General features: G+C 35.1%; 1 protein-coding gene across 1 annotated transcript; it reads right to left on the bottom strand.

Moving 5' to 3' along the window:
• Positions 1 to 754: 754 nt before the first annotated feature.
• LOC149826747 (C2H2 and C2HC zinc fingers superfamily protein) lies at positions 755 to 20,738 on the bottom strand. The gene is made up of 3 exons (XM_090020120.1): positions 20,505 to 20,738; positions 15,439 to 15,517; positions 755 to 1,210 (listed from the first exon to the last, which is right to left on the bottom strand). Exons 1-3 carry the CDS (start codon positions 20,736 to 20,738, stop codon positions 1,101 to 1,103), a joined length of 423 nt encoding a protein of 140 aa, XP_089876246.1. The 3' UTR covers positions 755 to 1,100.
• Positions 20,739 to 21,534: the final 796 nt, after the last annotated feature.

Genomic DNA, 21,534 nt, shown 5'->3' with positions numbered 1-21,534 from the left:
ACAAGAATGCTTGGTTACAGATGCGAGCAAGAGCCTCTACCCGATCCGATATCGTTTATTCACGCAGTATATGCAATGTAACCAAATCACGGTTGTAGTAACATGCATATCGATTTGTGAGATATTTTTTGTTTGTTAATATCGATTTGTTATATATTATGCTGAATTGTCGTATATCGATTTGTAAGATATTATGTGTTTTCTAGTGTCGATTTGTGAGATATTATTTTGTTTATTGATATCAATTTATAATATATTATGTTGAATTATTGTATATCAATTTGTAAGATATTATGTGTTTTCTAGTGTCAATTTGTGAGATATTATTTTGTTTGTTAAAATTGATTTGTAATATATTATGTTGAATTGTCGTATATCAATTTGTAAGATATTATGTATTTTCTAGTGTCGATTTGTGAGATATTGTTTTGTTTGTTAATATCGATTTATAATATATTATGTTGAATTGTTGTATATCGATTTGTAAGATATTATGTATTTTCTATTGTTGATTTGTGAGATATTGTTTTGTTTATTACTATCGATTTATAATATATTTTGTTGAATTATCATATATCGATTTGTAAGATATTATGTTGAATTACCGTATACCGATTTGTAATATATTATGTTGAATTATCGTATATCGATTTGTAAGATATTATATGTTTTCTAAGGACCATTGCTGCCATATGATCACATGGAGCTCATCAGGAAAAGAAAAAGGGTACCCACATGAAGATCAAAAAGATCAAATAAAGATTTATCTCTGAACTTTCCAACACTTAAAAGACTATGTCAAGTTCACACATTAGAAAAGTGAAGAGCGAATAGTCATCCCAGTGAAAATGAAAAAAGGAGCTAAAGTCCAAGATATAATGATGAACATGAGTAAACTAATCTGCAACTTAGCATAGACAGGAATAGGCCCAAGCTGCAGCAGAATTTTCAGCTCAACACAACTTGAAGCATGTGACCTTGAGATCAGATTGACACTACAAACACAAAGTCGACCACCCCTCCCATCACAAAGACTTGGCTGTGAAAGCATGCAAAAAGGATTTATACAGCTATGGACAAAAAAAATATATCTGTACAACTCATCCCCAATCTATGAAAGGTGGGGGTGGATACCCTCCCTCTGGAGGTGGCATCAATGAAGGAGGTAAGTTTGCTAGTGACATGCTCATGCCATCCCTAATCACACTTCCTGCAAATAAAATTGTAAATATAGAGAATAAACACTAAAATTATAAAGGACAAAAAGAGATAAAAATTAGATGTGCACAAAATCAGTTATTTCTCAATAATTTAAGAGAAAATATTGGGACAAATGCTCAGCCCCATACATCACAGAGATAAAATTTTAGAATTCAACACACTCTGTTGGTTTCTGTAAGGCATGCCTCCAAAGCATCAAACACCATACTGGAAACAACATTTTAACAGATTCCAATTTCGAGATGGAGACGAGAGCAAGAATTAATGCATATCAAACCTATGATAGAGATTTTCTCAGAATAGTGTCGATGAAGTCACCATGCATGCCACTGCTCCAATCATCTAAACAAACGCTCAAAACATGGACAGACATGGCTAGAACCTAAGGGTGTTTGAATGAGATCCATGATCAAGGCAATGAGCCCATTCTCTGATGTCATTGCCAAAGACTAGTCCTTTTCCCCACACATGCTGCTATAAAAGCTTCATTTGATTGCTTCATTTTATTGAATGCAAACTGATGCATTTCACTGTTGTCTATTGGGTGATGGTTGGTGCATGTACTAACAGACCTTATTCACAGCAAAAGGTAAGTCTAGCCATGTAAGAGTGAGATACTGTAAGGGCCCAAGTCACAGGGATACAACATTTTTGCTGAAGAACATATACCGAACAGATACGGTTTGGATACAGCTCTGGATACAGTTTGGATATGGTGGGAATACGCACCACTGCAGACCGAAAAAAAAAAAGTACTCAGCTTACATAGTTGAGGTCTATTTTGACCTAGGCCAAATTCATGGCTAAATGCCATTTAAAACAAGTGAAAGGCAGCACAAGAAAAACATAAAAACAAGCATGAGAGAAACATATAGGAATCATGTAGAGATGCAGGGAAGAAACGTGTGGGAAGCATAGGAGAAGTGTGGGATAATCGAGATTCCTATCAAGTTTCGGAAGCAAGGAGTTTCGCGCTTTCGAAGCGAGTTTTGGTGAAGCGCGCTTCCTACCTATCTATAAAGCTTCCGGTAACTTTGGTAAAAAGCGCATTGTAACCCATATTAGCCGGGCCCAAAATAAGATACGTAGCATACCGCATCATAAAAAATAATGTTTTTTTAATAAAAATTATAAAAAACAGAAAATAAGATAAATTTATAGAATCATAACACACGACACAATAATGAATTGCACAAGATACAACCATAGAATCACATATCATATCAAAAATTAATGTCTCTTTGAGTTTCATAAGACATCATCAAACCAAGGTTTTAAAACCCGTGACTCGGAACTCGACTCGTTCTTTATTGACTCGTGACTCGGCGGGTCAACTCGGTGACTCGGACCAGGTTTTGTAACTTTTGATTTTAAAAGAAAAACAATATATAATTTGTCTGAAACCATGTTTTTGAGTAAACATAGTCTCCAAATGTCTGTAAGAATATAAAAACAACTGCAAAGAGCTATAGAGGTTTGCTTGAATAATTGAATTTGATATCTATACAAGCACTTTGACTAATTCATGACTTGAATTAGAGGATGTGGTCACCATGAGTTCAGTCTGCTACTACCTAAGGTTCCTAAAATGGCCAATCATATATGCTAGCTTGTTTTAAAAGTTTTAATTCCCTCTCTAACAAATGTGCATATTGAAAGTTTAGAGAATGCCCAATATCAACATAAATAAGCAATTTTCTCATGTATACAAACTATGCAGGAAATATATTAATGGCACAACTATAAAAAGACTACTAATATTTGAATCTGTACAATGCTTGTTCACATAACAAATGGATGATGAAACCTAAATGTGACTTCCCATAGGCACATTTGACCCTCCATATATAGTGAGAATCATTTCTTTAAAATATTTTGCTAGAATAAGTTGATAGCACAGGGTGAACAGTAGTTCGAACAACATGGCGATTTTATTCTATGGATTTAAATGATTTTTTATCTTTAAATGATTTTTTATCTTTAAATGATTTTTATTTTCTTTTTTATACAAAATCTGGGGGTAACCCTTGTTAAAATATATGTACTTATATATTTCGAAACTGTAATTTGAAACGCAAAAAACAAATTTCAAACATCCCAGAACTCGCCCGAGTCAAGACGAGTCAAGCCGAGTCAAGCCTGAGTTTTGGCAAACCGAGTTTGCCTTGCCGGGTCACTGGAGGGCCGAGTCAGCCGAGTCAACAAGTTGACTCGGCGAGTTTTAAAACACTGCATCAAACATCAAATAATAAAGATAATAAGCTAACATGCCACAAGACTCATAGATTCTTAATACATACATAAAAACAAAATAACAAATTGGTTGTGAATACTTAAGTTTTACATAACCAAGTTTTCCAAAACACAAATAAAAGCAAATGTATATGATTTCAATCATCATCTTTTTCTTTTCTCCTTGTTCATCCTCTACAATTACATCCTCCCAATATAAGTAGGCACTTCATTATCTATCTGTTGCGCTCCTTCCATATTCATCCACTGAATGTCCTCTTCAGTTAATGCATTGAGTTCTTGAACATCTCATCTATCGGCCTTCAAAATGTTCTCAAGTCTCCTAGGGTATGTGGGTTCCCCTCTAATGGCGTCTATACAAATGAAAAATCAGCCTTAGAGAGGTCTTTAGAAACCAAAGCCAAAAGAATAAGTTTTGTCCCCTTTAAAAGTGCGCCTTGGCTGTATCATATGATACACCCTATATCGTACCATATCATATGATGCAGGACATGTATCTAGGGTTGGTAAATGAGCTGAACGAGCCGAGCTTGGGCTTTTCGGTCTCGGCTTGTTAAGGACACCAGCTCGAGCTTGGCTCCTGAACTTGTCACGAGCTTGAACACGTTACGAGCCGAGCTTGGCAAGCTGATCACATGCTCAGCTCCTTTTCTTTAAAAATTTATTTTAAAGTGTTTTTTAAGCTTGATAATATATAATATATATAATTCATATAATGTATATAATAAATGTATAAAACACATATATGTATATTATATATAATATATAATATATAGGTATATAATATGTAAAACCAGCCCATACAAGCCGAATCAAGCTTGCCACGTTCGTGCTCAGCTCATTTACCTAAACGAGTTGGCTCATAGCTCAGCTTGCCGAACTCAATTTCTGAGTCGAGCCGAACGGCGAGCTACTCGTCTTGTTTCACAGCTCTAGGTGTATTGTACGATACACCCGATACAGATATGATACACACTCACATTGTAGTATGAGTGTGTACTGCATCGACTTTCCTAAAGCCTCATTTGTTTCATGCAACTTTCATGGGAAAGTATTGAGCTAGCAATTCTGAGGTAATCCTTTCCCACCATAAATTAAACAAACATCAAATTATCATGGTGGGAAAGTGTCATGAACCCTTTCATACCTTCCCCCACTATGAAAGCTTTCACATGGAAAGGCTGAGCTGGCAAGATCTTTTATAAATTTGTGCCCAGTCGCATGTAAAGTATTTCTTTTACATGGGAAACACAAGCCCTAAGGGCGTCGTTTGTTTCATGAAATTTACATGGGAAAATGTTGAGCTAGCAACCCTGATGTAATGCTTTCCAACCATGAATGAAACAAACATCAAATCATCATGGTGGAAATGTTTCATGCTGGCACAAGTGGGCCCTATTTTTTTCTACCACCTACCACTTTTTATATGTAAATTCATTCATACCTCCCCACCATGAAAGCTTTCACATGGGTTTAGCTAGCAGGATTTTTTAGAAATTTATGCCCATTTTCATGTAAAGTCATTCCTTTACATGGGAATGAATCAAGCGAGACCTAAAAGTAACGATATGTATCGTACAATATGATACGACACTTACAATAGTAGTCTTAATAACCAAAAGTTGAAAAATTATTATGAGTCGAGATGTGGCATTTGATTAGAATGATTTTCCTTTTAAGTGTGAGCATATTTATAAATCTCAACAACCAACCAGCTCCTCTACCACCCCTAATTATCCTCTTGTGCTTCCTCTTCATTTCCTAAACCACCAAACCAACCATGACCATCCAGGTGATCATAACTTGCCCTAGTCGTCTACATCTTCACCTACTTCAGGCTAACTCAACCTCATCCTTTTTAGCATCTCTTATGACCTCAATCTCGTTTCATATAGAGCATAACTCACCCTCTCACTCTCCTTAAAGCCATGCTACAAATGTCACTTGAATCCAACACATGGTTACAACATCTCAAACCGAGTCACTTAAATCTAAGGACTATCTACCACCTGTTATCCTATTCCCATTGCCTTATAGAACTTTACCATAAACCTGAACCCACCAGCTTTACTCTGGCTCGAAACGATGCTCGATGAAGACAAGCTATGCAAGAGGAATTTAATACCTTGATTAAAAATGAAACATGATCACTTGTTCCCCCTTCATTCTCACATAATGTTGTTAGATGTAAATGGATATTCAAAATTAAAAGACAAGCAGATGGAAATTTAGAACAATACAAAGCTAGGCTTATTGCAAAAGGTGATACTCGAGAAGAGGGTATTGACAGTTTCAAGACATTTAGTCATGTTATTATACCTCCAACAATTTGTATAGTTTTTATTATTGCTATTAGTTAAAGATAGCCTATCTACCAAATTTGTGTGCATAATACATTTTGTATGAATACTTTTTAGAAAACGTTTATATGAGTCAGGCCCCTGGATTTACTGATCCTTGTTTTTCACAGCTTGTGCACAAGTTACACAAAGCTTCTGTAAACACCCCAAATTTTTACTCTCATTCACAAACACCTGCCTCTCACCACTGGGACCCACTCTCTGCAGCCTTCAGGAAACCAGCTGGTCGACATCTGAGCCAGGGTTGTTCATGGCCCCAAAAATTTACAACAAATTTCAATACTTTATCTCACAATCAAGATTCGATCCTCATTTTGGCTTAATCTCGATTATCAGTTCTCATCCTCAGATGAGAATTTCCAATCCTTTGTATCTGCCAAGGGTTCAGGATTCCAAGTCCCTCATATAGGGTTTACATTTTATGTGTTGTTGCATATCACTGCATGCATTTGGCATATCATCTCATATTATTTCATGGCATTGCATCTCATTTTCGAGATCCAGTACTCCTGTTTTTCAAAATCTTTAAATCCAGATTCGATTTTAAAACTTTTCTTTCAAAATCAATTTCAAATACCTGGGTTTTAAACCGACATTTTGCCATTTGCCAACCCCTAGGATTTTATATTTCAAAATATTTTCCTTAGAAAATGATCTGGATTCATTTTAAACCCAATTTTAACTGATCTTAATTCTCGGATAAGATCCATCTAAGTGGTGTCACTTCCAGATCACTTCTTTCATTTGGATTTCTCAAAATTTTAGAGTCCTAGTCGGATTAGGACTCGATCTTTCTACCCTTTTTGAACCTTTTCAAAATTCCATGTTTGATTTTAAACAGAAGTAGTCCTACTCCTTTATCCATTCCTTTCATTTTGGCCAAAATCTCAGAGTCTCAGTCGGATTAGAACTCTTTTTCAGAGTTTCAGTCGGATCAAGACTCTACCTTTTACTTCTATTTTTATCTCTTTTTGAGAAAACCTTTCAAAAATCTTTCGTTTTAGCCCAAAATTTCAAAGTTTTAGTTGTACTGGGACTCTACTTCAGAGTTTCGGTCGGATTAGGACTCTATCTTTCGTTATTGTTTTCACTTATTTCTTTAGGAAACCTTGTAAAATCTTTCGAAAGTCAAAAACTCAGAGTTTTAGTTGAATCAGGACTCTATCATAGAGTCTCAGTTGGATCAGGACTCTGACCCTGACTTCAATTTTGAGAGAATCTTTCAAAAATCTCTTCATTTATATTTTCAAAAACCAAATTTCAAAATTGTCACAATTTTATCACAGAGTTTCAAAATCCTGAGACTCTATCATAGAGTCTCAGTTGATCAGGACTCGGACTCTGGTCTCGTATTTTGCTCATCTTCACCAATTTAAGAACAGACCTTTCAAAATCCTCTTGTTTTCTTTCAAAAAACCCTAAAAATAAAGAGTTTCAAAATTTCAGGACTCTATTCTAGAGTCCTAATCGAATCAGGACTCTATCCTGATTTCATTTTCTTATTTCATTTCTACTTGTTTTCAAAAGTCCTTTTTAAAATCTCATCATTTGCTTTCCAGAAAACCAAAAATTCTCAGAGTTCTAGTCGAATTAGGACTCTTCCCCAGAGTCCTAGTCGGATCAGCACTCTATCCTGATTTCATCTTTTATCTCTATTCTTCAATTATTTTTTAAAACATTTTCATCTTCTTTACAAAAATACCAAAAATCTAGAGTTTCAGTCCGATCAGGACTCTGTCTCAGAGTCCTAATCCGGTTAGGTCTCTATCCTGATTATTGTTTCTACCTTCATTTCCATTTTCTCCACTTGTTTTTCAAAAATTAGTCCATTTTTCAGAGTTCCAGTTGATTCAGGACTCTATTTCAGAGTTTTGGTTGAGTTAGGACTTTAACCTTGACTGTATTTTCTGACTTCCAGTTTGATAAAATCTTTTAAAAACTTCTTCATTTGGCTTTCCAAAACTTAAATCTCAGAGTTTTAATTGGTTTAGGACTCTAGCCTAGAGTTTCAGTTCAATTAGGACTCTATTTTCAAAACCTCTGATTTTCATTCGGTGATTTTAACTCTATTTTAAAAACCATTTTCAGTCTTTATTTCAACTCTTTCAAAACCCGAGTTTGGGGCTCACTCAGTTGGTGCCACATCTGAAAGAGTTATGATCGAGTCAGAACTCCGTATTGGTTTAAAAACTTTCAATTTTCATTTTAATTCTAAACCTCTTTTGAAAACCTATATTTTCAAGTTTTAAAATCATTTTTGAAAATTCAAGTGGGGCCCACTCTTGGTGGCGCCACATTTAAAGAAGTTGGGGTTAGCTTAGGGTTAGCCAGTGTCCTACTTAGGTTAGGAGTCTAGAAGAGTTCAAACTTGATTTTAAAAGTTATATTTTTACTTTAAATTTTAACCTTGATTTTAAAGTTTTAAAAATTAGGGTTTTTGAAAAAAAAAAACAAGTGGTGCCACATTTGAAAGAGTTAGGGTGAGTCCATGTCCTAATTAGGTTAGGAGTTTGAAAAAGCCCAAATTGATTTTAAAACTTCATTTTACTTTAATATTTTCAAAACATATTTTTAACTTTTAAATTTAAGCCTTTAAAAAACAAATGTGGGCCCAGAGGGGTTGGCGCCACATTTGGATAGGTTTTAGGGTTTAATTAGGACTTAGATAGATTAGGTAGAGTTAGGGTTAGGTTAGGAGTTTTCAAAAAAAAATCGCCCCCACGTGACTTATCCAAACCAAATTGGGAAACTTTTTTTTCATTCCTAAAATAGCCTTTTGAAAACCTATTTAAAGAAGCCAAAAGGGGGGTCGACCCCTAGGCTTTTCTCTCTCATTTTCTTGTTGCTTCTCTCTCCTCCCAGCACCCTCTCCTTCCTCTATTGAAGTTGCAGCCCCCAAGGTAAATTTCTTTAACTTTATTTCATTAGTTTTATTGATTTTTTTATGTTTATTTCATGCATCTCACCATTATCGCCCCTTGTGTATTGGATTCAAGCTTAGCTTTCGTTCAAGAACCGTAAAATCGATTCAAGAAAGCAATCTAACGTTGTTTAAGGGCATTTCCATGATTTTAATCCATTGAAATCATTTAAATTATTATTTTTTATGTTTATGCCAAATAAAAGATGAGATTCACCCATTTAATGGGTCGAATCCCTCTTTTCAAAGGCTAAATCAAATCCAACCATGTATTTCCTGAATTTCTTTATTTTTTTTATCGTGTTTATGTTTATTTTGGACATTCAAATGCCAAATCCAAATTCGTGGTATTATTTTCATGTTTTCCTATTATTTTTCATATTTAGATTAGGGTTTTTAATGCTTTATCGATAATCCATGTATTTCAATCCCGAGCATGCGGAAATCACGCTATTTCATATTTAAGTTTCTGTAAAAAAAATACAATTTTTTTAGGATTGGTCCACGGGTTTGTCAGTGACTTCTTATAAAAAAATCACATTATTTTGGGTTGGTCCACGGGTTTGTCAGTGACTTATAAAAAAATCACATTATTTTGGGTTTTGGAACCCTGTTAAAAAAATAGAAAACCGAACCTTATTTTTTAAACTGTGAAATCGCTATGGAGATTCGGGAACAACTTACAGAGGCGATATCTCCCTCATCCGAGATCCGATGGACGATCCGTAAGTTGCAGTGGCTCTGTCTTAATGTCTAGTATTTAATGTGATTTTTTCATAATTTTATGCATCTGTCTGCTATTTTTTCTCTGACAGAAGATAGAATCGGTTTTACAGAGCTGGTTACACCTTATTTAAACCCTAGATCGACTTGTGTCGATCATATCTCCCTCACCAAAGATCTGATCGATGATCCGTAAAAGGGAAAATCTTTCTCTGTGTGTCTGCTTTCATCTGTTAAAATTTCATAATTTTTTAATGTGATTTGCTATATTTCCCTGTACCCAAAACCGAATGCATGTATTTCAGCTCGTTATATGTTCGTTATAATCGATCGTATATTGCCGGAGCGATATCTCCCTAACCGAAGATGGTTTTTCCAATCTGTAAAAAGAGAAATTGTTGTTTTTCTGTCTAGTATCTCTCTGTAAATTTTTATGAATTTCTATGGTGATTTGATCCCTGGTTCGGGCCTGACACTGTGACAGGTACGTGCCCGAGGGCAAAATTGTATATTTTAGTATTTTATTCAATTTTCGTGTAAAAATAATGTTAGAAACATATTTTTTTTAATGCAATTTAATTTTAGGGTTATCATAAGTGTCTATGTTGATTTTTGTTAATTTTTGAGTTCATTTGATATGTTATTTGATTAAATAATGAAAACAAGGTGCCTGCGGAGTCCCGATTCAAGTAAAGCACTGGCGAAAATCACTATTTTTATGATATTTCGATTTTTTTATAAAAAGTTTGATGTTTTTAATGTTTGATCATGTTTATAATCATGTTAGGGTACTTCATACCCGATTTGGCTTTGATTTGAATCCATTTAAGTCCTAAATCCAATTTTTTACAAAAAACTTTTTTAAAAACCCTGATTTCAAGTTCAGTTTTGTTTTCAGGGGTATTTTTGTCATTTTTCTCCAAAATCCGAATTTCAAAGTTGTTTATTTTTATTATTTCTTCAATTTTACATCATATTTTCTTATGTTTATCTTAAGAAAACATGGAAAAAGGCTTATATCCGGATAAATCCAGTAATTTCCAGATATTACTGGATAAATCCAAAAAAGCCAACATATTTTCACTAACAAGTTTTCTAGTTTTGCAGGGACATTCAAGAGTATATTTTCTTTTCTTTTATTTTTCCTTTTAATGTAAATTGTAATTGTAAATTTGGAATAAGAATTTATTTTTCCTGCTTAGAATAGGATTGCAATTCATATAGTTTTATTTTTCAATAATGTTAATGTGTGATGGATGATGATTCATGCATATTGCAAATTCACCATGGTCTACACGAATGACATATGCACCAGCTTCTAAGGAGTTGATAAACTCGGTGGGTTTTGTATTTATGGTCATAATCAGAATACGAACGAAACCCAGATTTATCATCTTTTTTAAGTCACAAATGGCCTACACTCTTAGCATTTTAAAAAACCATTACATATTTTCAAAGTTTTCTAAATATTTTCTCCTTTTAGAATTAAATGGATTAGATTCAATTTATATCTGTGACCATACTCAGGGATATGAGGAGAATCTATCTTATTGAAATTCTATAAGGCACGTAAACTTCCTTTTTTAACTAATTTTCTCAAAAGTTCTTTAGAAAACGTTTTCTTCAAAATTGCATTCATTTATCTAAGCTAGACTGCATCATGAAAGGATCTTCATAGGGTCACACGCCCCTCCCTTTTGATATATTTTCTAAATTCATCTAAAAAAAATCAATTTTCTCAAAGTTATCCGAATTTTCTCAGAAATCGATTTTCACAACACATCAAAATTTCTTCATAAATCAATTTTCCTTTTCTTTAGAAATGATTTTCAATGTGATTCATGATTTTCAAAGTGTCCTTTCTCCCAGTATTTTCCAATATTTCAAGCATACATCATGTTTTTCAATCAAATTTTTTTTAAGTCATAACACGTGCCTCATTTTTTGTGCATTTAGGAATAAGAACATTGATTTAGACAAGTTGAGCAAAGCAAAGAACATGGTTGATCATTGATTCAATTATCTTTGGTTATGGTGCTAGGAACGGTTGAACCTCGTACCGAGAGGCGAGTCCCATTCTTCAGAATTATCCTGCATTTTAAAATGGAGGCGAGTTATTTTTAAAAACTTTTTCAAAAGTCAGTTTGACTTGCAAAAGTACAATTTTGCAATGATTTCAGAGGCTAAGTTCATTTTTGTTAAACCTTGGATTCATAGGGTTCAAAACTTATATATATTTAACCATTCAATGTTCTGAAAATGTGATGGATATTTTTATTTATGTTGATGATATTTTCATTATAGGATATTCATCCACTAACCTTAACAACCTCATACAAGCTATGAATTTTTATCAAAGATTTTGGCCTCCAGAATACTGCCTAGGCATTAAGGCTATTGCCACTTCACATGGACTTTATCTTTTTCAACAAAAATATATCCTGAATTTATTGCAACAATGATGGGACAAAAATTAGTTCCAACACCACTAAGGCTTTGTTTGTTTCATTTCCATGAAAAGCCAAGGCCTTTCATGGGAAGGGACACAGATTTCTAAAAAAAACTGCTAGCTCAGCCTTCCCATGAGAAAGCTTTCATAGGAGAGAGGTATGAAAGGAATTACATATAAAAAGTGATAGGTGGTGGAAAAAACTGGAGCCCACTTGTGCCAGCATGGCACTTTTCCACCATGATCATTGGATGTTTGTTTCATTCATGGTGGGAAAGGAAAAGAAAAGGATTGTCAGTTCAACACTTTCCCATGAAGGTTGCATGAAATGAACGAAACCTAACTGTATCTACTAGACTATCATTACAGGATGGAAATCCTCTTTAAGATCCAACTCAATAGCGTGAAGTTGTTGGATCCATACAATATCTCACTCTTACATGCAGACTTAGCTTTTGTTGTGATAAGGTTTGTTTGTTCGTGTACCAAGCAACTATCATCCATTGGACAGCAATGAAACGCATTTTATGTTATGTGATGCAAAACTCTCTCATGGGCTCCTAATTCCAAAATCCTCAAAGTTTTAAATATCAGCTTATTTGGATGCAGATTGGGCCAACAGTATTTATGACGGAAAATCAACATATAGGAGTTGCCATCTTTCTGGGATCATCTCTTATTTTTTGGTTTGATTAAAAGTGGTCCACAGTAGTTCAATACAATAAAAAAGCAGAGTACAAGGTCCAAGCAATTACAGCAGCTAAAATTTTATGGCTAACATAGCTCATGTGAGAGCTTGGTGTTTCTTCTCCCACTTCAAATCTATGGTGTAATAAAGTTTGTGCATCATACATAACAGCCAATTCAGTATTTCATAATCGCACAAAGTACATTAAATTTGATTTTCATTTATTGCATAATCATGTGTCCAAGAAGATGTTGGGTGTTTGTTACATATCTACAATCATTCAGATTACAGATGCCATGACAAAGCCTCAATCAAATGCTAGATTCACATTGCTATAAGACAAACTCAACATCCTTCCCAAGCTGTGGACTTTAAGGGCATCTGTTAAGGATAATCCAGATCTGACAAATTTAGATCAAAATTCCAAAGAAAGGAATAGAGCTAGAAGTGTTAGGGTGTAAAGATCAGGACGCTAATCCAAGATGTACTAACGAGGCTAAGTTTCTCAAAAATCTATATTTTCTCCTAAATCAAAGGAAATGGTTTTGGTAAGATTGGATAAGCCATACAGCTCAAATGTATATGATTCTATATTAAAGAAGACACTTTTCATCGCCAAGAGAGAGAGAGAGAGAGAGAGAGATTGTTGTTGTGGATGTAGGTTCACTGAACCAAAACACATTAACTCTGTTTCCGATGGTTTGCATTCTCTCTATACTGTGTCTATCCCTGTTGTGATATCATTTTACACACATGCCAGCAATATCATGTATGCCAAAGTTTTCTTAGTTTACCCTATTCTTTTACATAAACTATTTTACTATGTTTTGAGTTTACCTTTTTCCACTGGAACTATTTATTTTCAGGATATCATTTATCTCAATGAGATTAGATCAAGACTTTACATGAGACATAAAATTCTGAGGATAATACTGGCCTTTTTACTTTCATATCAAACCTCAAAGAACATTAGATTGTGATTCCTCCTTTTATGTTTTACATTAACCTTGAAAGAACTGAAACGAAGATAGAAAGCATAGTTTTGTTAACTCAACCAATGATGTACTCAAGCAAAGAGATCGTTAATCAACTAGAATCAAGTAAGCAAATCTGTAAACTGTAAAATGTTCACCATTGCAATATAGAGTTTTGTCATTATCAATGTTCAACTTCGAATTTCTAGATGAGAAAAATCTTTTTCTCTTCATATTTGGATCACATCATTGGACATGATAATAATACCTTTCGACACAAAGAAAATTCCTTGAAAACCTATGTCACCTGGGTACCGGTACGGATACAGGTACAGAGGGTATGACAGGGCAAATCCAAAAAATGTGGGTACGGGGACACGGTTAAACATATACTGAAAAATATATATTATATATCTAAAATATACTGAAAATATATATTATATATCTAAAATATATATTATATATTGAAAATATAATACACAATATAAATATAATATAGGACACAACAAATGCCATGTCCAGGTACTAGTACCCGTGTCGACACAGGTATGGCACCCAAGGTGCCGTGTCGCGGTAACATAGTTGAAAACTATGTCACACGGACTCGGCTAGGGGGTCGACGCACCCGCATCGACACACCCCGACACGGGTGCAGCTTCGGACACGGGGCGGACTCAGTCAACGCACCTGGGCCGAGTCCGTCCACTTTATAGACTCGGTTAACTTTGACCGAGTCTATATTCGTCTATTTTGTAGGGCAGAAAACTAAAAAAAAATCAAATTTTTATATTTTTAAAATATATATATATAGCCAGACTGTGTGCACAGTCAGTCATAGACTGTGTGCACAGTCACATGGCCAGTGCTATCTTATTACTTTGATCGTTCTCAGTGCTATCTTATTAATTTATTGTTATATATATAATTATATATATATATATATATTTAAAAAAAAATTATATATATATAACCGAGTCCCCATGTCCAAAATTTTTGAAATTGCGCCACACCCGTGTCGCACCCGCACCCGCACCCGCACCCATGTGACATAGGTTGAAAACTATGAATCACACTTTACCACAAACTATTTTCTTGAATTATAGCACAATCATGCTGGATTGAGAGCATTTTCACATTGAAGCACTGCAAGCAACATACAGATGTCAGCTAGGTTTGGAAACAACTCTAAAATGATGCTCTCCTCACCGCAAACAGTATTTTGCAACTATAAGAAAAACAGCACTTTAGATTTGCTTGTAACCAAGTTTATAACATCTGAAAATCGCATGACTATCAATTACACGGGAAGGGAATTAGCTATTGACAAATGCCTTTCAAAAATCAAACCACTTGCAAGGTGCTTTGAGTTATTTTTTGGCAGTGCAAAGAGCCTGGGACTGTGAGTAACACATCAAATTCCTGATGTTTGAGAACAAGAGAGATTCCAACAATAATGCTATGATTCAGTGTAGCAAGCAGCAGCTCCAATAAACACTCAAGGCTGGTGGAAGCTACAGACATGGCCATAGGTTTTGAAACCAACAATTTAAACCAATAACCTTACGGGACGTGAAACAAAACACAGGCATAGAGAGAGTATGAGAAAAGTTAAGGCTTCTAGCAACTGTAGAGCTTTAACAATATCCTTTCATGAATATATGCAAGCACAAAATGAATCGAACCATCTAAGATAAATCATTTATACCATTTACATCACACAGGCAACAGAGACATTCTCAAAACCAAATTGGTGAACTCAATATTAAGGAAGATATAGAAGATTCAACAATGAAAAAGCAACAAAATAACTGCTACTATTAGAAAATTGGAGAAAAGCAGAATTGGCTTGCCCGGTACAGCTTGACTTGGTGGTTGATCATGTTGCTTAGGATGAAAATATCTGCATCCATCGCCATACCTGCAAAACCCCTTTACTCCGTCCAACACGAACAAAAAATAACAAGAATAGTAAGAAAAATAGAATTTGACCAACCGAAGAATTGGAATTCAGAATTCCAATTATCCAAAAAAAAAAAGCTTTCATAATTTTCTACAATCATGATCCACAAAACCTAATTGAATGAAAATCTCATCTCAGTTTTGTTAAAATGTAAACTGTAATACATATATATTATTTAATATTATTATATTTTTCCTTTTATTATTTTCTTTTTCTATTTTTCTTTATTTTCTTTTTTAGCATCTAGTTCAATAGGAACTACATATTTAATCCGGTCAAGTTCCTGTTCAAACTTGACTCTGCAAATAGCTGTTGGACTGTAGTAGTCCAACAGCTATAATAAGAGCTATTGGACTCTAGTCCAACAGCTATAATAAGAGCCGTCTTTTTTGGAGAGCTCAAAATGAGCTCTCCTCTCTCTTCCACTTCTTTGTATATATAGGAGTGAACCCCATCAATGTAAATTACAATGCTTCTTAAGCATTTTGTGCATGAATAAAGTATTATTTATTTTTCAAGTGTTCTTCCTTTTATACCCTTTCAAGGGTCATGCTTGTAGTGTCTCCAATAGACACTTGTTTGTTAGTACTCCAAAAGTTGATGATGACTCAGTTTTAACTCTGTCTAGATCGGGGAATCATACTCGTACTTACAAGCCGCCTCATTTTGAAACGCAAAACAGCCACTTTGATAAAAGAAAAGTCATTTGTCATCATTGTCATGAACCGGGGCACTATAGGCCTCAATGTCCAAAGTTAAAAAGAAGAGAAGAAAAAAGAGTTTCATCTGTTGAATCCGAGTCAAAAGATCAAGATGCACCTGTATCTATGGCTCAACTGATGAAAATTCTTCAACCTCTTCTCAAAGGGGTGTCCTCCTCAATTGAAGCCTCAACTGGAGCGGCAGTTGCGTCTTTCTCTGGTCCATGTAACTTTCCTTGGCTTTTAGATTCTGGTGTTTTTTTTCACATGACCCCAAATGTTAATAGTCCATCTGAATGTCTTAAAAATAACTCAAGTGTGTTAAAGGTTTTTACAGCCGATGGCACATCTCTTGAAGTAAAAAGAATAGGATGTTTTGAAAATCTTTAAAAAACAAAAAAAAAAATTATCCCAAAAGTTAGATATATCCCTAAACTTAATTTAAATCTCTTAGCTGTCTCACAAATATCTGACTATGGATGTAATATCTCCTTCTCTTCTCATTGTTGTTGGGTACAGGATCGTCAGTTAGGGAAGTTGATTAGGGAAGGCCATAGAGAATGAGGACTCTATTACATGGACTTTTTGGAATTACCCAAGAATGCATTTTGTTATAATGTTCAGAAATTAGAATTGGATTTATGGCACAAAAGACTTGGTCATCCTCATATGTCTAAAATTCAATATTTTTCAAGTTTGGAAAAAATTTGTAATTCTGAAAAATTTTCTTGTAAAGACTGCATTCTTGGCAAATTGAAAAGGTTATCATTTCTTAGTAGAACTTTTGTTTCTTCACGACCACTTGAGTTAATACATTCGGATGTTTGGGGCCCCGCACCAGTTATTTCCAAAGATAGTTATACATATTATGTCAAAATTTTTTTAGGACTTTTCTAAACATACTTGGATTTATTTTCTTAAACATAAATCTGAAGTCTTCGCTAACTTCCAAATATTTCATAAAATAGTTAAAAATAAGTTTCAAAATGATATTTTCATTTTTCGCACTGATTCAGGGAGAGAGTTTATGTCCAAAGAATTCAAAGACTATCTCAATTTACATGGTATTACGCATCAAAGATCATCTCCACATACTCCACAACAGAATAGCTTAGCCGAACGCAAACATTGGCACATTATGGAAACTACTAGGACCTTGCTAATTGCAATTCGGGTTCCAAAAAGTTTTTGAGCTGAAACGGTCCTAACTGCCACCTACCTCATCAATAGGATGTCATCTTCCTCATTAAAGAATATAACTCCAATAGAAAAACTTGTTAATTTCACTTCAGATTATTCTAGATTAAGAGTCTTTGGATGCAAATGTTTTGTTTTCACCAGCAAAAATGACAAACTCTCTCATCGTACAATCCCATGTGCCTTTTTAGGATATGTTGATAATAAAAAAGGCTACAGGTGTTTCGATTTTCAAAATGACAAATTATATGTGTCAAGAAATGTATTATTTTTAGAAAAAGAAAGTTTTTTTGAATTTGAAAAATCCAAGGATGTAACTGAATACTCGTTTTTAATTGATCCAACTTCAAAATCCAATTAATGCGATTTTGGATGTGACCTTGACAATGATCAAAGTCCTATTGTTGTTGAAAATGATAATAATGAAGAGCAAATCCATAGGGATGTTAGTCTACAATATTCAAGACGTAGAGAGCAAAATCTTCCATGTGCATTACAAAAATACTCCGAAGTTCCACCCAAAAGAACGTCTCGAATTTTTAGACCTCCTGGAAAATTTTTGTTTTACGAATTTTTTCACCCACATATAGGGCAGCCATTACATTAATACAAAAAATCCTACTAAATGGATAGAAGCCATGAAAATAGAATTGGATGTACTAGAAAAGGCCAACACTTGGACGATCCAAGATATCCCTCAAGATAAGAAACCTATAGGTTGTAGGTGGGTATACAAAGTCAAAACCAAAAGTGATGGGACCCTGGAAAGGTATAAGGCCTGTTTAGTGGCAAAATGATATGCCCAAGAGTATGGCATTGATTATGAAGAAACATTTGCTCTTGTGACCCGTATGACCACTGTTAGAACCTTAATAGCCTTGGCCACCATTAGAACATGACCTATCTTTCAATTGAATGTCAAAAATGTTTTTCTGAATGGGAATCTCGTTGAAGAAGTATACATGGAAGCCCCACCTGGTATTAGTATCCCTAAGGGTAAAGTTCTTCGTCTAGAAAAAGTTCTTTATGGTCTTAAACAGGCTCCAAAAGCTTGGTATGACCGATTTAATCATGTTATGTTGGATATTGGTTTTCAACCTTGTTTAATTGACACTGTTTTGTTTGTTAAGAAATCTGATCTAGGCATCATTAATTTTCTTTTCTATATGGATGATATAATCATCACCGGAGGCGACAAACAGGGAGTTGCAAATATCAAATCTCTTTTTAAAACTCACTTTGAAATGACTGACTTAGGTTTATTAAGATATTTTTTAGGCATTGAAGTCGCTTATTCCCCTCAGGGGTATTTGATATCTCAATCTAAATTTGCTCTTGATATTGTTTCAAGGTTTGGAATTACAGATGATAAGAAAGTGGACACTCCAGATGTTATCAATGTTAAAATGAAAATTTATGATGAAGAACTTATTGATGATCCTACTCCTTTCAGACAGTTTATTGGAGTTCTTTCTTATCTTTTCATTACTAGGCCAGATATAGCTCATGCGGTTCATACAGCCAGTCAGTATCAACATGCTCCCACCTCTGTGCATATGGGAGCAGTTTTGTGTATTATTAGATACTTAAAATGCTCTATTTCACGAGGACTCTTCTTGCCTGCTTCATCTTCATTAAATGTAATTGCATATACTAATGATGACTGGGGAGGTGATCCCAATAATAGCCACTCAACTACTGGTTTTTGTGTGTTCTTATGTGAAGCCTTAATTTCGTGGAAGTGCAAGAAGCAGCAGAAGGTATTTCTTTCCTCCACCAAAGCTGAATATAAAGCCATGACAACCACCACTATGGAGGTTGTTTGGCTCAGACGATTGCTAGAAGATATGGGAGCTGAAACAACGCAAGCTTCAAAGATGTGCTATGACAACAAAAGTACGATCTATATTGCAAGCAATCGGACATTCTATGAGCACACTAAACACATTGAGATGGATTGTCACTATGTTAGAGAGGAATACTTACATGGAACAATTCATCTGTCATATGTTACATCAGAATATCAATTGGCAGACTTCTTCACCAAGCCTCTCGCTGCTCTTAGATTTCAGTTCCTCTTAAACAAACTTTTGCTCATTATACCGTAAGTTTGAGGGAGAGTGTTAAAATGTAAACTGTAATACATATATATTATTTAATATTAATATTTTTTCTTTTATTATTTCCTTTTATTATTTTCTTTTATTATTTGTCTTTATTTTCTTTTTTAGCATCTAGTTCAATATGAACTAGATATTTAATCAAGTTAAGTTTCTGTTGGAACTTAACTGTGCAAATAACTGTTGACAGCTATAATAAGAGTAGTTGGACTCTAGTCCAACAGCCATAATAAGAGTAGTTGGACTCTGGAATACAGTCCAACGTCGCTTTTAGAGAGCTCAAAATGAGCTCTCCTCCCTCTTCCACTTTTTTGTATATATAGGGGTGAACCCCCATCAATGTAAATTACAATGCTTCTTTAAGCATTTTGTGCATAAATAAAGAATTATTTATTTTTTAAGTGTTCTTCCTTTTGTACCCTTTTAAGGGTCGTGTCTAGAATAGACACTTGTTTGTGAGTTATTCTTGCATTTGTTGAAGACCACCGTTTCATTACAAGTTCCACGCACTCTACAGAGTCTAAGTATAGAGTCCCAAATAAAAACCCACCATTATCGCTGAAGATTGGAGATCATCATCTCCATATTATACAAATCTCTTAGCCCAAATAAAAAAAAAAACTTGAAACCAATAAAAGGAAAGAAGAAGAATTGAGTGAAACTGTAATGGTTATCCTTCTACGTTCGAAATTAACTACTCCCATCGACATCGAGACCCCAAATTTCGCTCACCAACAGAAACCAAACGCTTAATTTGCACCATCCTGATCAAAAAACGGGAAAAAAAAAACTCGATGCACGCTCGCTTCGAAGAGCCCAATTTCTTGTTCTAAATCATCCATACCCGAGATCATACACGGAGCAGCAATGATTCGCAAAATAAAAGAGAAACAACAATTCCAAACAAGAATCAAAAGACAAAATGGAAGGATTCATACCATCCTGAGGAAGGCATTACAGATTGGTTTCTCCGGGTGAGAAGGAATGTTTATGTTGGGGTGGTGGGCTGAGTGATGAGGAGGTGTGGTGGGTGGTGGGAGGCGGGAAACTGAGTCGTACCAGAAGGCCTTGGCCCGCTGGTGCTGGAGGCCCTGCAGATGCCTCTTCCTCGCAGAGGGCGTGTCCTGGAACTGCTTCTCACAGTAGTCGCAGAAGTACTTGCCCAGCGGCATCTCTCTCTCTCTCTCTCTCTCTCTCTCTCTCTCTCAAGCTTGTTCTTAAGTTCGGGCTTCCGACCCATGTGGGTCTGGATTGGAGTCATGCCCGTTCCGATAATGACACGGAATAGGAGCCGAGTAATGGACTCGAGATGTCAATTTGGTGGGGTTTGGTCTAGAATTGTCAATGGGTCAGATTTGACCCGAACCTAACCCGTACCAAACCTATAGTATAGGGCGATGGTTTAGTAATAAAGAAAGAGACCTGATTAGAATCTGGGTAGGACCAAAAAGGTCCAATTAGTGTATGGATCCAGGTATAGTTTGCGAAATTTCATATCAGACCCATGTTGAACCCGAGTTCAGATTAAGATCAGTGATTTTTTAACTTAAAAGGGTTGAAAAAATTTATTTTACCAGGTCTGATTCTTGTAATCCTTATAAGAGCCGGGTATGTTTTTTCTTATAGTAGACCTGATTGGGTCCAGACTGGTATCAACACCTCAAAATCAGAATTGGGGTTGGGCCTATCTAGATTCAAACCAGATCTAACCTGTGGACAACCCTAGTTTGGTCCCCATACCCAACATTACTTTGAGAGAGGATAAAGTCCAAGGAGCCTTGGACAAAAAACTGTCCAAGGCTTCTTGGATTTCATGGAAATGGGCGGCACCAAAAACCCAACTAAAAGGACGGCCTTTACCTAGACAGGCCCCCACAAAAATTTCTCATGTTCATTTTTGTTCATGAACAACGTCAATGATGAAAAATGGACGGCTAAAAATCATCCAAATCAGGGTGCATTCAGTAG

This window comes from Nuphar pumila, chromosome 10 (assembly GCF_984573655.1).
Source record: "Nuphar pumila chromosome 10, dmNupPumi1.hap1.1, whole genome shotgun sequence".
NCBI lineage: Eukaryota > Viridiplantae > Streptophyta > Magnoliopsida > Nymphaeales > Nymphaeaceae > Nuphar > Nuphar pumila.
The sequence above is the reverse complement of the archived record's forward strand: the minus strand, read 5'-3'. Positions and strand labels throughout refer to the sequence as shown.

What these genes read in the sequence shown, in the direction of transcription:
- LOC149826747 (XM_090020120.1), bottom strand. Translation starts at nt 20,738, where the DNA reads ATGCCGCTGGGCAAGTACTTCTGCGACTACTGTGAGAAGCAGTTCCAG. An exon ending in GTAATGCCTTCCTCAGGATG is followed by an intron (nt 15,518 to 20,504) that starts GTATGAATCCTT and finishes GACGGAGTAAAG; the next exon opens with GGGTTTTGCAGGTATGGCGA. An exon ending in ACCAAGTCAAGCTGTACCGG is followed by an intron (nt 1,211 to 15,438) that starts GCAAGCCAATTC and finishes TTTTATTTGCAG; the next exon opens with GAAGTGTGATTAGGGATGGC.